Source organism: Mirounga angustirostris, unplaced genomic scaffold (genome assembly GCF_029215605.1).
Source record: "Mirounga angustirostris isolate CCGP_5_RB_7025 unplaced genomic scaffold, mMirAng1.0.hap1 SCAF_10, whole genome shotgun sequence".
NCBI lineage: Eukaryota > Metazoa > Chordata > Mammalia > Carnivora > Phocidae > Mirounga > Mirounga angustirostris.
Genome location: NW_026991718.1, coordinates 92503916 through 92527363, shown reverse-complemented (window position 1 = coordinate 92527363; position 23448 = coordinate 92503916). Strand labels below are relative to the sequence as shown.

Here is a 23448-nt window from a genome sequence, read left to right as displayed (position 1 = left end):
AGACAAGCCACTTGGACTGCTCCCTGTCCAAATTCCCAACCCACAAAAGCATGAGCATAGCAAAAGTTGTTGGTTGTTGTTTTACACCACTGAATTTGGGTTAGCTTGTAATACAGCACTAGATAACCAGAAGATCAGTGATGATGGGTTTGGCTGGTTGAAGGAATTTAGCCATTCCAGACTGTGGGGAGGACTAAAGTATGAGCAAAGGCCCAGAGAGAAGCTGGCACAGCCCAGGTCTAGGGAACTGTTGGTGACTCCCACTGAAAGTGGCTCATGTGGCAGAGTATAGCACCCACTTCAGGTCAAGGGCACACTTTCAGGGACTGCAAGGGTCTTTTCTTCATCCCCCCCCACCCCCCCGCCAGCACAGGAGCAGCCACTGGTCTTGCCTCCTATGGCCAGCCACTCCAAGAGCAAGGATCCTGTTATTGCTCATATTTATAAAAAGGAGATATGGTGGGGGCCAGGGTGACAGGGGCAGGATTGTCATTTTAAGATACCTCCTTAAATTCTTTTCAATGAAATATGAATCTGAATTACTGAAAAATCATCCATCGGGCGCCTGGGTGGTTCAGTCGGTTGAGTGGCCAACTCTTGATTTTGGCTCAGGTCGTGATCTCAGGATCATGGGATCGAGCCCAACGTCAGGCTCTGCATCAGACTCTGTGCTCAGCAGGGAGTCTGCTTGGGATTCTCTCTCCTCTCCCTCTCCCTTTGCCCCTCCCCGCCCTGGCTCACACACGCTGTCACTCTCTCTCTCCCAAATAAATAAATCTTTTAAAAAGAAGAAAGAAGAAAAGTCATCCATAAGACGGTTTTTTTTTTTCAAAGTTAGATTTTTGGCCTTGTTGAACATTCATCTATAAATTATCTTGATATATCAGGTTGCTGTTGGCTACAAATAACAGGAACGCTGTTTCAAACTGCCTTAAATAATAAATGTACTTATTTCTTATTTCTGGAAGTCCAGGAATGAAGCAGGCCCTGGGATTGGTTACCACTGCCCTTCACTTTTGTCCTCAGAAACCCAGGTCCTTTCCATTTCCTTGCCCTGTCATCAGTGCTGGCCTCATCCTAAGGTCAGGAGCAAGATGGTGGCAGCAGTGCTATTATGGACTGAATTGTGTCCCCTCAAAAGTCATGTTGAAGCCCTCGCCCCAATGTGATGGTATGTGGAGATGGAGTCTTTAGGAGGTGTTAGGATTAGATGAAGTCATGAGGGTAGGGCCCTCATGATGGGACTAGTGCCCTTATAAGAAGTGACATGAGAGAGCTCTCCCTGTCTCTCTGCTATGTGAGGACACAGTGATAAGGCTTCTCTACAAGCCACAAAGAGGGTCTTCACCAAGAACCAAGTCAAACAGCATCTTGATCTTGGACTTCCTAGCCTCTAGAACTGTGAAAAATAAATATGCTATTTAAGCCACCCTATGATATTTTGTTATAGCAGCCTAAGCTGATGAATACAAGTACCAAGAACCTCATCTTGACACCACAAAGATAAAGAGATACCAAAGATAGAAAGACACTCACTCTTCTCTAGTCTCTTTTTTAGGAGCAAGGAAAGCCTTCAGTAGACTTCCCCTACCATCTCATTGACTGAAATTCAGTCACATGCCCATTCCTAAGCCAATCACTAGCAAGCATTATTATAACGGACTGAGATGAGAGAAACCTTTACTGTAAGGCGCCAGATAGTAACTATTTCAGGTTTTGCTTCTCCTCTTCCCACCCCCATCCTCTTTTCTCCCCCTTTCTCTTTTTTAAATCTTAGCTCAAGAGTTGTACAAAAGCAGGCTGTGGCTGGATTCCATCACTCCTGGCTTAGACTAATTGTGATTTACTCCTGAATTGGGGTTACTCGAGGGAGAGGTTGATTCTTGAACAAAATTGAGGTTCTGTGAAAGGAAAGAAAGGAGCTGGACATTGAATAGGCAACCACAGTGTTGCTACACTTGGTTAAAATAAGAGTTTGTGGATACAGGAAACAGGCAAAGGAGTTGTGTCCAAGGCAGAACTCTAGTTTTTTATAATAAGTATTACTTTTGTAATCATAAAAATAATTAAACTGAAAACAAGCCCTCAAAACTATCTTTTGAAAAAATTCTAAAATTAGATTATGTGAGGTTATACAATTCTATGAGTATATTAATAAAAAAAATTGAGTATATACTTGAAGTGATTGAGTTTTGTTTTTTTTTTTTTTTAAAGATTTTATTTATTTATTTATTCATGAGAGACAGAGAGAAAGAGAGAGAGAGAGAGAGAGGCAGAGGGAGAAGCAGGCTCCCAAGGAGCAGGGAGCCCAATGTGGGACTCGATCCCAGGACCCTGAGATCATGACCTGAGCCGAAGGCAGACGCTTAACCATCTGAGCCACCCAGGCGCCCAAGTGATTGAGTTTTATGTTATATGAATTATATTGTAATAAAGCTGGTTTTTTTTTTTTTAATCTTCCAAATTCCAGAGTTTAAAAAACATGTCTTGCAGCTTTGTGGTGTTTGCCCTGTGGAGGCAAGGGCACCTTTGTTTATATGGCTAGTTTCATAGCTTTCACTGATGGCCTTGAAAATCTTCCTATAGTGGGGATGCTTTTAATGACCACTTTTTTGGACATGTGTATTAAATATCTGTCATGCTGTAGAAAGTATTCTATATTTTATAATCAAATGCTTAACGTGCTTGTAATAAAGATAAAAATGATGCGGGACGCCTGGGTGGCACAGTCGGTTGACTCTTGGTTTCAGCTCAGGTCATGATCTCAGGGTCCTGAGATCAAGCCCCGCCCAGGTTCAGTGCAGAGTCAGCTTGGGATTCTTTCCCTCTTCCCTCCCTCCCTCTCTGCCCTTCACACCATGCTCGCATCTCTCTAGCTAAAATAAATAAATATAATCTTTGGGGCGCCTGGGTGGCTCAGTCGTTGGGCGTCTGCCTTCGGCTCAGGTCATGATCCCAGGGTCCTGGGATCGAGCCCCGCATTGGGCTCCCTGCTCCACGGGAAGCCTGCTTCTCTCTCTCCCACTCCCCCTGCTTGTGTTCCCTCTCTTGCTGTGTCTCTCTCTGTCAAATAAATAAATAAAATCTTTAAAAAATAAATAAAAAATAAATAAATATAATCTTTAAAAAAAAAACTGATGCAGAAGCAAGAAATTACTGAATATTTTTGTCCTTTTCATGTATTTTAAACCTTATTTACTCTATGTGTCCATTAGGACTCTTTCTGTTGTTAAGTGTTTACTTATTTTAAACTGTTCTAAGTCAAAGGGACTGGCATATGGCAAGAAGTCCAGTGGTAGATGGTCTGCAGGCTGGCTTAACCCAAGGCTCAGATGATGCTACTAGGCTCTGACTCCTCTCTTTTTCTTGGTTCCATTTCTCCTGGATTGGCTCAGTTCTCAGGCCCTGCATCCTGGTGGTCTTTGTCCTGGCGTGCTGAGTCAGAGTCTTTTACTGGCTCTGACCCTGTCATTGGCCCACCCCCTCCACAGTCACTGTAAAAAGGGGAGAGCACCACTGGCTTGCACCTGGACCCCATGCTTCGCCCTGAGCCCCATCTGAGGAGGGTAGGTTAAGATGGGGGAGTGGTAGTCCATTAGAGAGCGAAACAGATGTTACAGGCTATTGGGTGGCAAGGCACCACACTTCCTTCTCTCCGTCCCTGACTTCACTTCTGCATGTTGTTGCCTATTTTATTCCTCCTCCTTTGGTTCCTTATGGCTCATCTTTCTTTTTATTCTCTTTAACCTATATTTCTCATAGGCTTCTGGAAAAACCAAATGCATTTTAAGGTGTTGACAAAGAACATTTGAGCCTGATAGCTGAGTGGGAAAGCTTCCCTTCAGTGAGGGCTTTTGTTGAGAAGTGTATGCAGACAGGACAAGCAGATAGGACAAGGAAAAACTCAAAAGTTAAGCAAAAAGCGAGACTTTGATGTTTGCTCGTACTCTTACTTAATCTCACCATTTTGAGTCCTAGTTGGGAAACTGACACTGTTGCCTTAAGCTACAGGAGAGATGGGAGGAGCGGTTCTGAATCCTGTCTTTCATGGCTTTCAACTAGCTAGCTTTTTTTTTTTTCTATTTTCCTTTGTCAGTGTAAATTTATTTTAATTTGCTTGTCATTTTGATGGACAGGAAGTGTGTTTGAATCTGCTGCTTAAACAATGCTGTTTGGTTTTTTTATTGCAGTGACTCTTAGATATATTTCAGTAGAATTATTCTGCAGTTGAGTAAAATGATCTTTTCCAAGTTGGTAGGAGAATGAATCTTTGTAATTCTGAGAACTTTCTCAAAATCATTTTACTAAAACTTTGGTACCTGCTACTGCCTGCCTACTTGAAGATAAACTGCATGAGAGTAGCAGATGAATAATAATGAACTGTGTGGGAACAGCTGATCTTGTTAGCTTTGACAGATTGTTTTTTTAATCATGGTTATATGTACTAGTGGTTTGATTTTTATATTGCGTACATATATTGCTTATAAAAATGTTTCTAATGTATATGATGAAATGAAATATATCAGTATTTCATGCTGTTTTATAAAAAAGTTCTGTGTATTCCAGGTGTTGTGCCACCTTAAACATTGGAAAGCACCACTTTCCAGGACAAGTGAATCCCTGAAAGAATTTCTGGGATGGAATCATGGGACCGATGGTCCTTACTGATCAGCTGTGTTATGTATTACAAGGACATGCTCTGGATATGGTGGCTTGGGAGCAATATTACATCTGTAATCATGAGCACATTTGGAATTGGTTCCCACTGTTTTGAAAACTGTACTTAGCAGGAATCAGGGATGTACTTGCCCGACACCCCTGAACTCTGACACTGAGGAGACAAGCCTTTTCACCTGGTTGCCAGGGTCTGCCCAGGAGGGCCAATTGGCTTTCCTTGTTTTCTCGCACGCATCCTGCCTCTCCTCTACAATAAATACATTTATTCATTCATAAGGATGAGTTGGCATCTTCCACTTTCTCGTTTCCTGTTTTCTCTTTTTGTCTTTGGCTTCCTCTGAGCATCTTCTTAGGTGAATGCACGTTTGGATAATTAATTGACTCAGCTTCTTCATTGTCATACAGTATTGACCCTGTGAAGGGCCAGCAGCAAACCAGCACCATCTTTTCAGCAGTCCTGCATTTGACTTCTACCATACTTGCCCAGCAGAAGGCAAGTGTTAATAGCCAAGCGTTCAGTCTCCTTCTGGCAGGTGCCCCCCTGGGGAACTGCCACTCCCATTACATTGTCATCGTGGAGGTAGACTCAGAACTTAAGAGTCAGAATCCAGAGAGGGAACTCTGGCCTATTGGTCTGAGCTCCCCCTCAGTGAGGGTGACTGCTCTCCACCCCATTCCTATTTGTCAGTTATTGGCCTCCAGGGAGACTCACCTAGCCCACAGAAGTGGCATCTTAACTTATTACAGGGTCTGAACCTGGCAAGAGCCCTCCATAAGCCCATCCACCACCCCATCGTGTCCTCTGGTTTCCCTTCTCACCGGATCCCCTCACATGCTGTAACCCTTGAAGAGTCTAAGGCTCCTCACCTCCCCTCCTACACATGCACACACTCACATGCGGACACGCAGATTCACACACACATACAGAGACAGGCAGACATGTAACAGCACAGCAAAAGTCTGATGTTTTGTTTTATGGTTCTCTATCAGTCATTAAGGCCCAGCGAAGATGGTTCCACCCTGACAATACAGATGCCCTTTTACCAAAAGCACCCCCAGAGCTTAATTATAGAACTGATTATGATAATGTCTAATAAGCAAAAATTTATTTTGTTCATAATATTTTTAAAAAGATTTTATGTATTTATTGATTTGACAGAGAGAGAACACAAGCAGGAGGAATGGCAGGCAGAGGGACAGGGAGAAGCAGGCTCCCCACTAAGCAGGGAGCCAGGTGCGGGACTTAGTCCCAGGACCCTGAGATCACGACCTGAGCTGAAGGCAGACACCCAACCAACCGAGCCACCCAGGTGGCCCTATGTTCATAACACTTTTCCAAAATGCAGGGCCCGATTGTATTCCATTTTTGAAAGGCATAAAGTTGCATAATAGTAAGACATTCACCCTCTGTGTTCTTTTTTGCAGCAGATAGTCAAAGCCAGGTTGCTTTAGGGGACCAGCTCCATAAATCTGTTGTGTGTGCCTCAGACTGGGGAGTGTAGCCAGGACCCTAATGATGACACCCCTCTGGTGACATGTCAGTGCTGATTTAAAAGAAACCCAAGGAGCAAGAGTAAATGTTTCTGGTCTTCACCCTTCTAGCAAGGATTTTTATCAACCAGAGTGTTAAGTTTGGGATCCATAGCTTATCAAGGAGAAGATGAACTGGAACACATGCATTTCACAAAGGATGTCTGCAGCTATAAGTCATGATTCTGGGCTGCTAAAAACTCCTTATAGGTTCAGGCTGCTTATCTCTGTTTAAGGGTAGAGAAAACACCTATTACAGATTCTCTCAGGCTGTCCAGTGCCTCATTAAGGAATTTGGGGGGGGGGGGGAGGTGGCATGGGAGAGGGAGTAGTTCTGCGAATTAAAGTGGAACAGAATGATGAGGTCTGTTTTGAGGCCAAAGTGGGGGAAAAGGCAAGGGTTTTGCTTGTGAGCCTCTGCTACAATACAGAGAACCTTAACACAGACAGACGGTACCTTACAAAATGTAGCCCATAATTCAAACTGTCAGCTTAATCACACTGTTTCCAGGTAAAGAGAAGGAGCCCTTGTTTCCCGGGTAAAGAGAAGGAGCGTTGTTTGCTGACCCCCTGGTCCTCAGCCTGCCGCATACCGCCCCACTCTGTTGGCCTTTGTGTCGCCGTCCCCTCCTTCCCTCCTTTTTGGCATTGTGCTCCCTTCAAGTGGCCCCCTGGAAGGGACCACCCAGGGGGCTGCACAATGGGGACCGAGGTAGCCACCAAAACATAGGTTTTGTAAGACAGCCTGTTAAAAGAAAAATACTGTTTAACTATGTATGTGTTTGTCCTTTCTACAACTGTTTTGTGTGGCAAACAAAACCCCATATACAAACTTCACTGTGGCCGCGCATACAGCTGTTCCAGCCATCGGGTGTCAGGCTTGAGATAGTCGCTTCCAGTTTATTTTCCCAGGGCACTAATTCTTGATGCGGTTTATATTTACACATTTGGATTTATGGTCAGGAAATTTGATATCAAAGCAAACAAATTGCACTGGCTTTATGAAACTATTTTATCAATAGTCCTCAGTTGGTGGCTTGGCATTGCTCTTGGATGAAATTTGTCTGTAATGCTACTTAACAAAAGCTAGCAGCCCGGAATTCGGTTCTCAATAGCCATTTACACCTCTGTAAAAGGATTAGCTCTGCTTGATTGTTACACTGTTTAAATCTTAATTTGCATCTTTATGGAGGTAGAGCTTCTAGAGACCTCTCTGGTTCTCTGTTGTATTTGTGTACCTATGGGTGGGAGGTCACTGGAGGTTTTCTCTTATTGGTGAAGGTGCTAAATTGCTTCAGGATGACCAGTAAGCTACACAAATTGAATTAGCGTCTCAGGTTTTGACTGACAACAGGGGGCTTTGGTTCATTAGTTAGATTTTGTAGCAGTTGTGGTCTGAGTTGTTTGGTACATGAATGTGCACTCTTAGTTTTATTTAAACTTAAGAATCCTCAGGGTTCTTGGAAGGATTTTAAACATTTAAACATTCACTGTAATCAACAAATGCCCATGGGAATGAAATGTAAAAAACCAGAACCAGAACTGGATAAAATGATGGTTTTAAAAAGTAATCTTTTCTATCCAGACCGTGTGTTCTTAGCGTAAAGATCAAAGCCTTCTTATGTTTAGAAAGGAAGGTGGGTCAGACCAATGAGGAGGAAGAAGTTGAATTTCCCAGCCAGTGTTGCTGTAGGCACTGGAATTGGAAACAAAAGCCAGTTGTGTTGCCCCTTTCCCACCTTTCTGGGTATGGGTTATTCCTAAACTACATGCTCCTAACCAGTGCACCACCTCTTCGAATGATGCCTCTCTATTGTTGCTCATTTTGGAGTGCATATTTCCTTCCCTAAAACTTTGTTCTAGATGTCCCGCTCTGGTGCTTTGTGATCCTTCAGTGGCATTAAAAACACAGGAACCGTGTATCATAAAACTTTTTTAAAGTAACAATAGATTATATAAATACTGTAAGCCAACTCGTTACCATTTATGGTCAGTGATTACCACACTATTGAGACTGTTGTTCCCTAGAGAAAATAAAACCTGAAAGTCCGAGCCTGTAATGCTGCAGCTGAAACACTTAAATTATAAGTCCCCAAAAAGCTAAGACCCACAGGAATGGGAGACAGTTACCTGGCAGAGTTGAGGAATAGTTGACACTCTATAGGCTCATGTAGGGTTTGTTTTTATTTTTGTTGGTGTTTTTGTTTTGCCAAAAAGTATTTCTCAGTTTGCAATACTGAAAGAAAAAGATAGCACTTTTTCTCTCTTCCTTGTTTTTTAGTAAGAGTGTATATTAATTTGAGTGTTTGCATTAGCCTGGAATGGGGTTGTTTTCTTTCAGATCATCTCCAAAATTCTGTGTTACTAAAATATGAAAATGAAGCTAGGAAGCAATTACTTTAAATTTGACACCCCCCAAATTTTATGCATTGCATGCTTTAACCATTGCTGGGTAAAATAAAATACACCTCTTTAAAATTCCATTTGTATTTGTAGCTATTCCTGGTCAACCAGCAGGTTTGTCCACTTGCTGGACTTCACAGAGAACAAACTGGCCCTGTGTGTTGAAGCCAGGCCAGGCCAGTCCTACAGGTTCCCTAGGAAAGACTGGATCCAGCCTCATCAGACCGATGTCCCTCCAGTGGGAATTATTTTGGTTGGAATGCACGTGGAAGACACAAAAGAAGTTGAGATCTTGAATTCCAACATAGGCAGTGTTTCCATAGATATAGTCTTTAATCTTTAGCTCCGAAGTGTTTGAATTCTTGAATAGAGTTATTTTTAGCGAAGGACTGATGGATATTTTGTCAGCTAAAACCAGATAAAGCTATTAGAAATCCTCAGCACAGACCAGCTCATCTTTTAGACAGAGAAGCTCCTGAGTTTATCTAGAGCAGACCCAAGCCCTGTGCAGACAGTACTTACAGCGGTCTTACTGATCACTTGTTGTCCAGCCCTGGAAGCGCCGGGCTGGTGTAACAACCACTGTGTAAAAACATACTGTCGAAATAGGTGGGTCATGAATTTCTCTAATCTGTGTTTAAATCTTGGCCCGTCATTCAACACACAGTGTTGGTAAGTGTGTCTTCAGTGTCATGCTGAGTGCTACGTGAAACTTAAGATAAAAATCCACGAGTCCAGTTGCTATTCCCAACAAGCTTTTGGTTCTGTAGAGCAGACTAAGCAGACAGGACAAAACTAGAAGGCAGTTCCATACAATGAAGGATGCTGTCTATATAGTGAGTGCTAGCAAAAGTCAGGGATAAGAAAGAGCCCTGAATGAGCTAGTCAGAGAGGGGCCAGACAAGCGTGAGATGAGCTAGTCTAAGGGAGCCTAGACATCAAATTGGAAAAGGACAAAGGTTATGTGACCAGACAGTCAGGTGTCATGAAGCAACTGGCACACGGGGCTGGAGGGTGGGGGAGATGCAGTGGCAGCAAGGTACATTGTCGGCAGAGAATTCAGAAACAACAGCCAAAACCTGTCTGCTTTCTCCTATCACTATTCCTAAGAATGGCAAAGGTAAACTCCTCCCTGGCAGGAGGCTCTTCCCACCGCAACACCACATGCACAGCCTGCCTCGGTACACCGGCATCCTGAGTGTCTGCGTCTGCTGACTCCCACTAGCGTGCCGGCATTCTAGAGGAGCTACAGAAACATTGAGCCATGGTCCCTGTTCCGGTGTACCACCTGGTTCAGGGAGTCAGACTAAAGGCAGTCTAAGCTTGGAGACCCCGCGCTTGCAGGCGGGCTCTGTTGGTCCAGCATAGTATTTACCTTCTTTTGAATTAATGGCCACATTTGTAAATTTGGGAGATGTCCTATGAAAATAAACCTTGCGATGGTGGATTTCTGTCTTCTGTTGAACACTAGGAAGATCAGCATCACTGAGAACCACAGCGGGTGCTGTGAGTGACTAGCCCTTTGCTGGAAGCGTGGCCCCAAGGCCACCAGCCCCCACCATGGGCGCTTACTCCTGCCCTGCCACCCCCACTGCCGCTCTCTCACTTCTGTGCTTTCCCCCGGCCGGCACAAGCCCAGTCAGTCTCCTGGCCGGTTTGGGGCCTCAGGTTTCTTCCTTCACCAATAGCATCAGCCCATGGCTGCCAGGCCAACCCTCTCGAAAACACTGCTTTCAGGAAACCAGCCATAGCTCAGAAATCTGAAAGGTTTATCGCTATTTTCTCATCAGAATTTTATATCGAATTTTATTTCCCATTACAGTTGCCCCTTGAACAACAGGTTTGAACTGCACGGGTCCACTTATATGTGGCTTTCTATCAGTACATATGGTATTGTAAATGTATTTTCTCTTCCTTATGATTTTCTTAATGATTTTTTTTTCTTTTCTCTAGCTTACTTTATTGTAAAAATACAGTATATAATACATATGCAAAATGTGTGCTAACCAACTATGTTATCAGTAAGGCTTCAGGTCAACAGTAGGCTATTAGTAGTTAAGTTCGGGGACAGTCAAAAGTTATGTATGGGGGCACCTAGATGGCACAGTCAGTTAAGTGTCCTACTCTTGCTTTCGACTCAGGTCGTGATCTCAGTCTGCTTGAGATTCTCTTTCCCTCTCTCTCTGCCCTCCCACTCATGCATTCTCTTTCTCTCTCTCTTTCTCAGATAAATAAATCTTTAAAAATAAATAAATAAAAGTTATGTATGGAGTTTTGACTGTATTGGGGGGCGGGGGCAGTCCCATAATGCATGTGTTCTTCAGGAGTCATCTATACTATCGTATCACCACCAACAGCAACCCCTATCTGGCCAAATTATCTCCTTGCTGGTCCCCACACCCCTCTTAACCTGGCATTCCCTGTCACCTTTGCCTGTGCCGCTCCTAAGCTTGAAGTGTTATCTCCCCTCTGTCTAAATGCTGCCTGGTCGAGGGTCCTCCTCACCATTCCTAATTGTCTGCCTGCCCACTGGTTCTGAGCTCCCCTTTACATCTCTAAAATTGGCTCACCAGTGGTGGGCTTATCTTCCCCTGCTTAAGAGCAGGTGTTATTGTGGGAATCGAGTGGCGGCAAGATAAAGCCTTTCAGAAAAAATTAGGACCCAGATTTTGCCCAAAAAAAGTATTCATAGGTACTATAAGTGACATAGGCCAGGAGTCTGGGAGGTTTTTGACAGCAGAGCTCAGGAGTGAAGGTCCCAACCCAGGCCTGGCCCACAGGGACTAAGAATCCAAACTCAGAGTCTAGACAAGAGGTCAAGTGCCCAAGAAACCGAGGCACCGACAGTGTGACCCAGAGACTGCAATAGGTCCCAGATCCAGGGGGTCCATTTTAATTTCCTGCCCAGAGTAAAAGCCTGCATCAGAGTAGGGAGATAGCAGGGGAAGAAGGGGGACTGTGCCTGCAGTTGTCTCTCACCCTCCCCTAGGACAGAGCACATCTCCTTTATCCCCATGATATCAGGCACAGGGCTATCAAATGGATCCAGTAACTTAACCAACTATATAAGTAGGTGGGTCATGAGTAATTTGTAAATTAGTAATACTTTGCTAATTAATATATTGCTTTAGGAGTTGCTTCATTTTCATTTGGGGGTATATATCAAACATTTCCAACTGTGATCATCCCTTTAAAGTAGAAATACTGTTTTGTTTTTGATATCCTCTCCAATAGCTTTTTAGAATCATACTTTCCCCCAAATAGACACTTTTTAAAAGGAAATTACTAGCCAATCTCTTTGGAGGCTAATGGTATGATGACAGACCTAACTAGAAACAGTGACCAAATTGTTAGACTCGGCCGGTCCCCCCAGTATCCTGCAAATAAGTAATGAAAGCTAAATCCCTCTTCCCACGCCTTCCTGTTCTTACTAAGAATAAAGAAAATTTTATCATAGTGGGATCTGAATGGAGAAATAATAGTCATTTTTCTGCATTCAGAAATAGAGGACGTAACGTATACTTCAGCCAGCAGTTTCCAATTTCTTAGTAGTGACAATTTAAGTAAATTTCACATGAGTTGTGGAGCTCTAACTTTGTTATGATTGACAATATAAAATTAGCCTTTTCTGCTGTTAAGATTATCTAGCATTCCTATCAGGTGCAATGTGGAATGAGATTGCACAGCTGTAGATTGAACAACATTAAAGTCTTCAAAGGGTTAAAAGTTGCTTCCTCTGATGGACCTAAAACTGCCACATACACACAAACAAGTTTTTCAGACTGCCCCATTTTACATTTTTGTCGAGGGACAGTCTAGTTGCTGCATTTTTATGTCTAGATTATATTACAGATATATTTCAGTAAACCACGAAGAACCACCATAGATTCTAGAAGCGGTCCGTCTGTGCTTAAATAAACATCTCAGGCAGCACCTGTTTTATTTTATAGGCTCTATAATCACAGTGACATTCTGAAAGAAGACCTTGAAGCCTGCGGAACAGCTGTCCTTCACCAGCTTCTGAGACCCTTACCTGGGGGTAACAGCGATGAAAAGCAAGTCAGGTATTAATCACTGCTGGGGTGCAATGGCCGTTCTTGCTCCAAGATACTTCCAAATGTGAAGGGTCACAGAGTTGCAGACCCCTAGCTCACCCGGTCACCACTGGGGTAGATGCTTGTAGTCATCAGTTTAACTTTTTTGCGAACTGTCAATCACAATACATTTACTTCTTCGTGAATGTATTTGTTTCTAACTGTTAATTGGGTATATCCACTCAGTCCCTGCTCATAGCAGTGTTTTAAGGGCTTACTTGGGGAGAGGGAGCACAGGTAGCCTTTGTCTGGCATATTAGCATACCTTGAGAACAACCCAGGATATAATCCAGTATAACCACCTCCTCGAGGAATGAATTCCTCAATGTCCAAGGTCATGCTGGTGACACAGGCCTCCAATCTGTAGGTGTGGTTGCTGGACCAGCAGCATCAACAAGACCTGGGAGCTTGTTAGAAACTCATGTTCTGGGGCGCCTGGGTGGCTCAGTCATTAGCGTCTGCCTTCTGCTCAGGTCATGATTCCAGGGTCCTGGGATCGAGCCCCACATCGGGCTCCCTGCTCTGCGGGCAGCCTGCTTCTCCCTCTCCCACTCCCCCTGCTTGTGTTCCCTCTCTCGCTGTGTCTCTCTCTGTCAAATAAATAAATAAAATTAAAAAAAAAAAAAAGAAACTCGTGTTCTGGGGTGCCTGGGTGGCTCAGTCGGTTAAGTGTCTGCCTTCGGCTCAGGTCATGTATCCAAGGGTCCTGGGATCAAGCCCCGCATTGGGCTCCCTGCTCTGCGGGCAGCCTGCTTCTCCCTCACCCACTCCCCCTGCTTGTGTTCCCTCTCTCGCTGTGTCTCTGTCAAATAAATAAATAAAATTAAAAAAAAAAAAAAAAGAAACTCGTGTTCGGGGGAGCCTGGGTGGCTCAGTCGGTTAAGCGTCTGCCTTCGGCTCAGGTCATGTATCCAAGGGTCCTGGGATCAAGCCCCGCATTGGGCTCCCTGCTCAGTGGGGAGCCTGCTTCTCCCTCTCCATCTGCCTGCCGCTCTGCCTACTTGTGTGCCCTCTGTCTTTCAAATAAATAAATAAAATCTTTTTAAAAAATTAAAAAAAAAAAAAAGAAAGAAACACGTATTCTCAGGCCCCACCTCAGACCCCCTGAATCAGGAATCTGGCGATGGGGTGTGGCCATCTGGATTTTAATAAACTCTTAAGGGAACTCTGCTTCTTCAAGTTTGAGAGCCACCATTCCAAAGATATGCCTTAAATGGCCACAAATCTGAGATGAGAGAAAGAGAGAGAGAGTTAATTATTTGCAGGGTGGTTGGCACATATGAACCATACGTAATGCCTGTACATTTTTCCTTAAGTCAGTCAGATCCATTCCATACCCTCTACCCACCTTTTAGGAAATCTGGGTTTCTGTTCATGGCCTCAGAAGTTTTGTGACATTGAGCTACTTGCTGAGTTCATAGAATTACAAATGTGTAATGTGTGTAATGGTTTGTCCAGTAATGTCATCTGGTAGGTGTCTAATTCATGTGGCATAAATGTTGCCAGTGTTCTAGCTTTGATTTGTATTTTGGGGATTGACTGTATTTCCTCTTATAAAAAAAAGTCCTACCATTTACTAGCAGAGAACAGATTATTACTCAGGCCTGGTCAGCAGATAGGTGTCTGTGAAAGCCCATCTGCAAGGACCTTATGTGGCTGAGAGCATGGGAGGGGCTCTTGGGATCTGGTTATCTTACCTCCAACATCATTTTCTCTACCTTTAATGTGCCATGTGTGCTGTTTTATGTTCACTACTTTTCTTTAGAGTAGAATTCAGCTTAAGTCTGATCCCATCAAGGCATGAGAAGTCAGGATGATGGTCACTAAAAGGGCCTTATCACAAAAAAAACTTGGCCAATCAAATGGTTCCATTTCACTGACCACAATGAGCTTCACAAGTCCTAAGTGTGTTTACTTTACCCTTTGCATCTCCACTAGTGATCCCCAAACTATGGGAAATGTTGGAAATGACTGCTAGCCAGTAGCTTTTCAACCTAAAGCAGTAAAGGCAAAAAAATCCTCTTCCATGTATTTATCATGTGAAATAAAAAACAGCAGTCTTAAAATACTCCTTTACAAGGTGGTGGAAGAAGCTGCCTGGGAGGAGTCTTTCTGCACTCTATAGGTCGTTGGGTGCTTGTGTGTCGTGAGGCTCTTTGAGCCATGTTTGTTTCTTTCTCACTGCCTTTTATATCTGTTGATATACTATTCGGCATAAACCACAGTTGTGGCATGTGGTATAGGAAGCATATATGCATTTATGCTTTATAATTTTTATAATTCTCTGTGCAAACTGACTTGTTAGACTAAATGATTCATTGTTTGACTCTCTTAACCTAGGCTGCCAAACTGTGACTGTGGGTGAGAAGATATAATATCTACATCTACTAGACTAACGTTTGTTATAGTTTCTCAACATGCATGATAGAGCATTGATTTCCATTATGAAAGGTTGCATTTTACACGACTATTGATCTACAGTTGTGTATAAATCAGCCTTCCCTAAGAAATGATCCTTCTTTATGACCAACACAAATTTTAAAATTAATATCTGGAGCCTTCAAGACTGTTTGGTTACCACAGTCATTTTTTAAAGCCAGATAAAGAAGTCAGGAATGGTTACTAATGTCAGTGTTATGTTCTGTTACAATTAGAATTATCCCATGTACTGTGACTGGGGAGAGTGTGTAACACACACTGATTGTCACTGCTTCGCTCTCTAGCCTTGGAAAAAGTGCCCAGTGCTTATAGAACCTATGAGAGACAAGTAGTCAGGTCTTTAAATACATGTTCTTTCTGTTTTAACCATGGCATCTGGTTCCCCCCTGCCTTCCTTGCTCTAACCACCCCCTACACCCCTCAACACCTGGTAGTTATTGCTGGGTACTCCCCTAAGTGAAATATTCCTGCCTTCTTGGTGATCTCCCCTGGACCAAACTAGTCAGTTTGATGAACCATTCCAGAAACACAGATTTGGAGAGCATGATTTGCTTTTGTTCCTCAATTGCTAATGATTCTGACGTCATAGAAGTCTGAGCCAGCAGAGTGGGAAGCCTCTAGCAAGTTAAGAACTCCTTAAAGCCTGTTGAATAGAGCCATGTTTGGTGTGGCTAAAGTCCTGCTTGTGCCCCTGACCAAACCATGGCAATCTGTCTCTTTAATCTCATCTGTAGAATAGGATACCTGCCCCATAACCTACTCTAAAAGCTAATGTGAAGACTTCCAAATTCCTGCTCATAAAATGAAGCATTTTAAAAGAAAAAAGAACAAGACCATTACTATCATCGTTACTGATTTTTGTTATATCACAGATTGAGTGTTCAAAGACCTTCATTTGGAAGAAAGGCTTTTTACTAGGTAGAGGACCAAGTCACTATTTTAAACAATTAACTACTAAAATACGATTCATGTCATTGGGGGTACTTGATAAAAAATTTTGTTCATCATTGCCTTTGGGAAAACATATTTTAGGATAAAAACGATTAATTAGTAAGTAATTTTATCTTATATGATGAGCCATCATGAGACTATCATTTTTTTTTCCAGGTGCAACTAATTAATTGTCTCTCAAATACGGTTTCCCAATTCTGCTCTCAAACTCATGCTGAAAAATTGAGTCAGCTTTATATTGTTTGGATTACAATATGTAAAACCCTCTTTATTTTATTCTGCCTGTATTCAGAATAAAAGCAAGATGTTTATTAATTTTTCTGCATTTAAAACTTTGATCAAATTACCAATCTATTGTAAATCAGTTGTGGTTAGGAAGCACGGGTACATTTGTGTAAAGTGCAGTTTTCTGACTGGAAACCATTCCAAATATATGAAATTAATTATAGATTCGCGTCTCTTCTTTTGTTATATTTTTAGTTAGAGGAGTATATGACGCCAAACTTTGTTTTCTCTCTGTGGCACCGATGTTACAAATCTTCCAATGAAAGTGGACAAAAGAGAAAAAACTTTTTTAAGGCCTTTGTACTGCTTTGCAAATTTTCTGATTTGGTGTATTTATGTAGAACCATGGGCAACACTTCATGCAAAGACAGCCATGGCTCTTGCCCTCCTTGCCCAGTCGATCCTGAAATAAATCTGCAGAAAAGCCTATTTTTGTGCTTTAAGTGTTCGCTTAGCTGTACCGAAGTCACAGATTCTAGATGCTGTAACTCCTTCAGTAGTTCATTTGCTGCTTGGCCCCATGCAAGTCGATTAATGGTTTTGGCCTTTTGTGAAGTTTGTACGGTAATTGTGGGAAACCTTAGCTAGTTCTTCATCCCAGGACCCAAAGGATGGTTATAGTTGGTGGGGATATCAGTAGCCAGAGTCTTGCCTTGGCTTTGCCTCTGCAGAAATCGTGTGTATTAATCACCTGAGAGACTGGTCTCTGATCATTCAATCCATCCCAACTAATTTAATTAATGTAATTCATTCTAATTCTGCTTGTTTTCAAGTTTAATTCAACCTAACTAAACATGCTTTCAGACTAGAAACACAATTGATTTACTCATTATAAGAAATACAACAGCTGAATAGACTAGAATTTGCTCATGTCCTGTGAGTGCATTTTCCCAGTAGGGAAATCTATTGTGAAACTAAATGCAGATGGATGTTCCTTCATGTATATAAGAATCAGAACAAAGGAATTGAGTGGCATTATGACTTCAGTGAAGTCTGGAAGAAACCAACAAATTCAAGTTACTGAAGGGGCTGTCTGCCAAACTAGCCAGAAACTTTGGAATCATTCTGGGAACTTTTTAAAGAAGTTCAAGGATCCCCATGACACATCCTACTTTATGCAAGTCTTGGTTAAGTCAAGCAAAGATTTTAACAATAAAGCTGCATTAAAGAATGTACATATTCTGAATCGTATATAGACTTACTTTTTTCCCCATTTTATTACAAAAATTTCCAAACATGCAGAAAAATATAGGGACTGTACAGTGAGCATCCATCCCTATATCTACCACTCAGATCTACCATTGACATGTTATTACACACCCATATCTGTCTGTCTTTCCATCCTTCCACCCGTCTCTCAATCTCAATCTCTTATTTTGATGCATTTACAAGTAATTACAGACATTAATACATTGGGTTTTTTTAACTTTTTACTTTGAAATTTTAAAAAATTCGCAAAAGCAAATATAACAACATAATGAAATCCCATGATTTATAACTACGATCCACCAATTGTCAACATTTTTTTAGTCTTGTGTTATCTCTTTTTCTCCCCCACACTTTTTTCTTGAGTCATTTAAAACAGATAACATATTTCATTTACAAATACAAATACTTACCTAACAGATAAGCATTTAATACATTACTGTTGGGCGCCTGGGTGGCTCAGATGGTTAAGCGTCTGCCTTCAGCTCAGGTCATGATCCCAGGGTCCTGGGATCGAGTCCCGCATGGGGCTCTCTGCTCCTTGGGAGCCTGCTTCTCCCTCTGCCTCTCTCTTTCTCTGTCTGCCATGAATAAATAAATAAAATCTTTAAAAAAAAATACATTACTGTTTAACAAGATTCATTATCTAATACCTATTCTTTGCCAGTTGGCCTTGATTGTCTCAAAGTCTTTTTACATTTTATTTGTTTGAAAAAGGATCCAAATGATGTTACACATAAACTGGTGGTTTAATCCAGATACAAGATTATACTCCATTATATGTTTAAAAAAAAAAAAGAAGAAGAAGATAGCAGGAGGGGAAGAATGAAGGGGGGGAAATCGGAGGGGGAGACGAACCATGAGAGACTATGGACTCTGAAAAGCAAACAGGGTTCTAGAGGGGAGGGAGATGGGGGGATTGGTTAGCCTGGTAATGGGTATTAAGGAGGGCACATACTGCATGGAGCACTGGGTGTTATACGCAAACAATGGATCGTGGATCACTACATCAAAAACTAATGATGTAATGTATGGTGATTAACATAATATAATAATAATAAAAAAAAAGATTATACTCCAGACCAGTTATTTTGGCAAGACAACATCGTAGGTGGTACTGGTCCTTCTGTTACACGTCCACAGGCAGCACGGGATAGCTGGTTGTCCCACTTTTAGTGGTGCTAAGACTGATCTGTAGGTTCAAGCGTTGGCACACTGATGCCTTTATTTTTTTTTTATTTTTTATTTTTTTAAAGATTTTATTTATTTATTTGCGAGAGAGAGAATGAGAGACAGAGAGCGTGAGAGGGAGGAGGGTCAGAGGGAGAAGCAGACTCCCTGCCGAGCAGGGAGCCTGATGCGGGACTCGATCCCGGGACTCCAGGATCATGACCTGAGCCGAAGGCAGTCACTTAACCAACTGAGCCACCCAGGCGCCCCCACTGATGCCTTTAGTATGACGTTTACCACTATGTAATTTTCACAAAATTACCATTTCTTGGATGCATTCATTAATTTGGACTTACAGAATGGTGACTCATTCATTCATTTGTTGTGCATTTATTAGTTGGAAGAACTTTGCCCATCAACTTCTTGTTAATCCTGAAATGCATTTTTTTGACCACAAAGGTGGCATAAATGATTCTGTCCCTTTACTTACCAATTATCAGAATGAGTTGTTGCCCTAGCAGCCTCCAAAGGTTTGTTGGCTGGTTGGCTTATATTATTAATTATTGTAAAACACACACAGCAAAAGTTACCATCTTAACCATTTTTTTATTTTTTTATTTTTTTTTTAAGATTTTTGTTTATTTATTTTGAGACAGAGAGAATGAGATACAGAGAGCATGAGAGGGAGGAGGGTCAGAGGGAGAAGCAGACTCCCTGCCGAGCAGGGAGCCCCATGTGGGACTCGATCCCGGGACTCCAGGATCATGACCTGAGCCGAAGGCAGTCGCTTAACCAACTGAGCCACCCAGGCGCCCCTTAACCATTTTTTTAAAGATTTTATTTATTTGAGAGCAAGAGAGAGAAAGAGCATGAGTGGGGGGAGGGGCAGAGGGAGAAGCAGACACCCCCCCCCACCCCCCCCCCCGCAGTTGAGCAGGGAGCTCTGTGCAGGGCTTGATCCCAGGATGCTGGGATCATGACCTGAGCTGAAGGCAGATGCTTAACTGAGCCACCCAGGCACCCCCCGTCTTAACCATTTTCAAGCATTAAGGATATTCATGTTGTTGGGCACCAGATCCCCAGAACTTTTTCATCTTACAAAACTGAAACTCTACACCCATTAATCAACTCTCCAATTCTCTCTCCCTCCAAGTCCCTGGCAAGCACCATTCTGCTCTGTTTCTATGAATTTGACCATTTTAGGTACCTTATGTAAATCGAATTATCCAGTATTTGCCTTTTTGTAACTAGCTTATTTAACTTAGCATAATGTCCTTAAGATTTATGCATGTTGCAGCATGTGGCAAGACTTGCTTCCTTTTTTAAGGCTTTTTTTTTCTATTTTTAGAAAGGTTTTTATTCTTTTAAAAGCTTCCTTACTTTTTTTGTTATTTATTTTTTAAATGAACTCATGATTTTCATGTATCTGCCGTGTGTCAGTCCATTGCGGTCATTATTCTTTTTGGTGTTCAAAATGTCTCATCTTGGGCCAGTGGGATCCCCTTCATGATAGCCTCTGAGGCCTTTAGACACGACTCAGTAGTCTCTGAGAGCTTCCTCTCTGATACCAAGGTGTTCCACGCTCATCTTGTCTGTCTCCTACCCCAGAGGTATACTACATGCCATAGGCTGGGCATATAATTTAGGCTCACTTTTGAACTCTTTCCTAATATTATCTTAATGCTTTTTAATTACAAGTAGACCATAGTAAGAGTATAACAAGGATGAACAAGTATAACAAGTATAACAAAGAGTAAACAAGGATAAGAGTTGTTGAGAATAAAATGTGATCAGTTTCTTTTAACCACACGTAAGAGGAGCCTGACCATCTATGCTGTGATTTGAAACCATGGCTACGTATTAGAACCACTCTGTGAGCCTTAAAAAAATCCTAACGGCCAGGCCACACCCCAGTCCAGTTTTATTAGATCCTTTAGGAGTGGCACCAGACACCTAGGTTTTGCAAATCTCCCCAGGTGGTTCCAGTAGGCAATCAAAGTTGGGAATGCTCATTTAGCAAGTGAACTCATAACCAAAATAAATTAAAAAAAAAAAAGATACCTGGACTCTGGAAATTACCTTACTCCCGAATATACTAGGTTCCAGACTTTTCTGGATAAACTGTCCTTTGTTAACTTGATTGTGGCACCTCTAAAAATGAAGGAATCTCCTAGGTAACGCAGTATTGGCAGTCTTTAATGTGTCTCCCCTTTCTGTTTTATAGATCTGAACAAGCACCAGCAGCAGCCTTATTGAGGGCACACTTGGATCAGCATGTTGCCACGTTGCAAGAACATGATAATTCTATCAAAGAAGAGGTAGCTAAGCCATCTGAAGTTTTCCCAGTCAAAAACATGAACCAGACACCAAGGGTCAGTAATATTTATTTTTTAAAAAATAAGTTTCAATTTTATGCAAATGATTATTTGAGGAAATAGTGACATTCTTTACAATGGTTAAAATATTTGAAAAAAAATGTTACATAGTAAGTGAGGTTTTGTGATTTGTTTGCACTTCAGGCCTTTTGCACAGAGTTTTGTGTAGAAATCTCAACTCCCTCCATACAGTTAATTCAGATCCTAGAGGTAACCTATTTAAACATAACAATCACAACATTTTTTAAGGAACTTGGAAGCATCTTGTAGCATTCTGGTTTTCTTTCTCCACTCCATATAAAAATACTGAAAAGTCATAAATGTTAATTCAGCAAATATGTATTGATCCACCTCTGTACACAGGTACTAGCCCAGATACATTGGAGAGAAAGAAAGAAAGAAAAACTTGGCATCTCCTTCTGGGGAATGGCATAGTGGGATGTGTGCAATAAGAAAATAGCAAAGGATATGGGCCTTCAGAAGAAGGAGCCAAGCCATTTGGAGGTAGAATGAGGGCAGACTTTACAGGGGAGGGAGTAGAAAGATGTGAGGTGACCCTTAAAAGAGAGACAGAATTTTGACAGGCTAAGAGTGCAGGGGGGTGCATCAGGCAGGCGATGGCAGGGGCAACAGGGAAGGGCTGTTGGGAGCCAAAGAACAGACCCCGGAAGTAGAGCTGAGCTCCGGTCCTCCTGGCTGGAGGGTGGGCTCCAGGCTGGGGGTGGTGGGCGAGAAGGTCCAGGGTGTCATGGGCCCTGTGCGCAGCATCTGTCCAGCCCAAGTAGGGAGTTTGTGTTTGGTTTAGCAGACCCGGAAAGCCCTGAGAGCTTTTTAAGCAAGGAGGCACCCAAGGGAGAGTGTGAAGATGCTGAACAGATGGAGCAGATCCCTAAGGAGAGCAAGGGAGGACCCAGAAGGCCAGGTCTAGAGCGTGCCTAGTATAGTCTTCATGATTCTCTAGAAGGCCATCTATTCAGAGAGCTGGCGCTTCTTCTAAGTTTAATGCCTTATCAGTGTGTCTTATTTCAAAGTGTGTTTTCTCATCTTTACCTGTAATGTAGGGTTTTCTGGCTTTGATCCTTTTTAAGTTTGTATTTGTATCATGTTCAAAGTTCAAGGATTTAACATGTGCCCCTCCTGGAGGCAAGCCTTGCCACCTCAGCACCGAAGTCACACACAACTGTCACTGTGTGGTCAAGTCTCTGCCATCACTCCCTTCCCCAAGCCTTTCAAAACACCTTCAGTGCTTCCCAAGCCCCCCTTCCTTGCCTCTTTAATTAAAAAGAGGAGAAAGATTATTTTAACATTTCAAACATATACACATAGAATGATGTAATGAACAATCCCATGCCTGCCCAAGTTCATGTGTGTTGTTACCATTGCACCAGATTTGTTTCAGATTTCACCTTCTGCTTCCTTCTCCCCCCGACCCTGCCATCACCCTACCCCTCCTCACCCTCCTCTTACCTGCTTCCTTCAGAAATCACCTATTGCAGTTATAGATACAGCCCCCATGTGCCTCTCACGGATCCAGTTTCTCTTTTCACAGATAACCTGGAATGTATCCTTCTCACACACATTTGCATTTTACTGCATTTTATGTGATTCAATAAATAACGGTATTCTTTAGGAAAAACAGAACCTATGTTTCTTAGGTCCATTCCATATCTGTTGATAAATGTAGTTCTTAAGAAGGATTTTGTTCTCAGGTTTTGTTGTCCATTTTATTCAGTACTATTTTATAACAACACTGTTTCCCATTCATTCCATTCACTGCAAGTACTTCGCATCTCAACCACATCAAGGGTGAAAGATCTACTGCCCTTTCCTATCTAATCATCTTGTTATTTAACTTGTTTATAGTAGAACATATATTCCAAGTTCCAGATTACCAATTCACTCATAATTTTTCAAATAATAACTCCAGTATTAATGGGAAGAGGGCTGCCTGATTAAGAACTTAGGAATCAAATTATATTCTGCCTCCCCTAGTAGGCTTTTTGTTCCTTTTTAAATCATCATGATCTCATCTTCGTAACAATCATAAAAGCTACCAACAAATTAATGACGAAGTCTGTCCTTAAAAGTGGGCAGTTTCTGTTAGTTTAGGACTGAAGAAATGCACAGCCCTAAAGAACCGTGTTACCAAAATGACACAAGCAAGACAAGCCTTGTGAACTTCACAACAAAATGCTTTTGTGGGTTCTAGAACTGCTTTGCTTTACGCAATCATCCTGTCACAATGAGCAAAATCAAGTGTCTTTGAGTTATTTCTCTGCATTGAAACAATATAGGGGCGCCTGTGTAGCTCAGTCAGT

General features: G+C 42.2%; 1 protein-coding gene across 1 annotated transcript in view; it reads left to right on the top strand.

Moving 5' to 3' along the window:
* KIZ (kizuna centrosomal protein) overlaps positions 1 to 23448 on the top strand; it is a 132281-nt gene that overhangs the window by 70271 nt on the left and 38562 nt on the right. The window contains exon 7 of the mRNA XM_045885355.3: positions 20980 to 21127. Coding sequence (XP_045741311.1) covers positions 20980 to 21127 — 148 coding nt within the window. The remainder of the gene's footprint in view (positions 1 to 20979; positions 21128 to 23448) is intronic.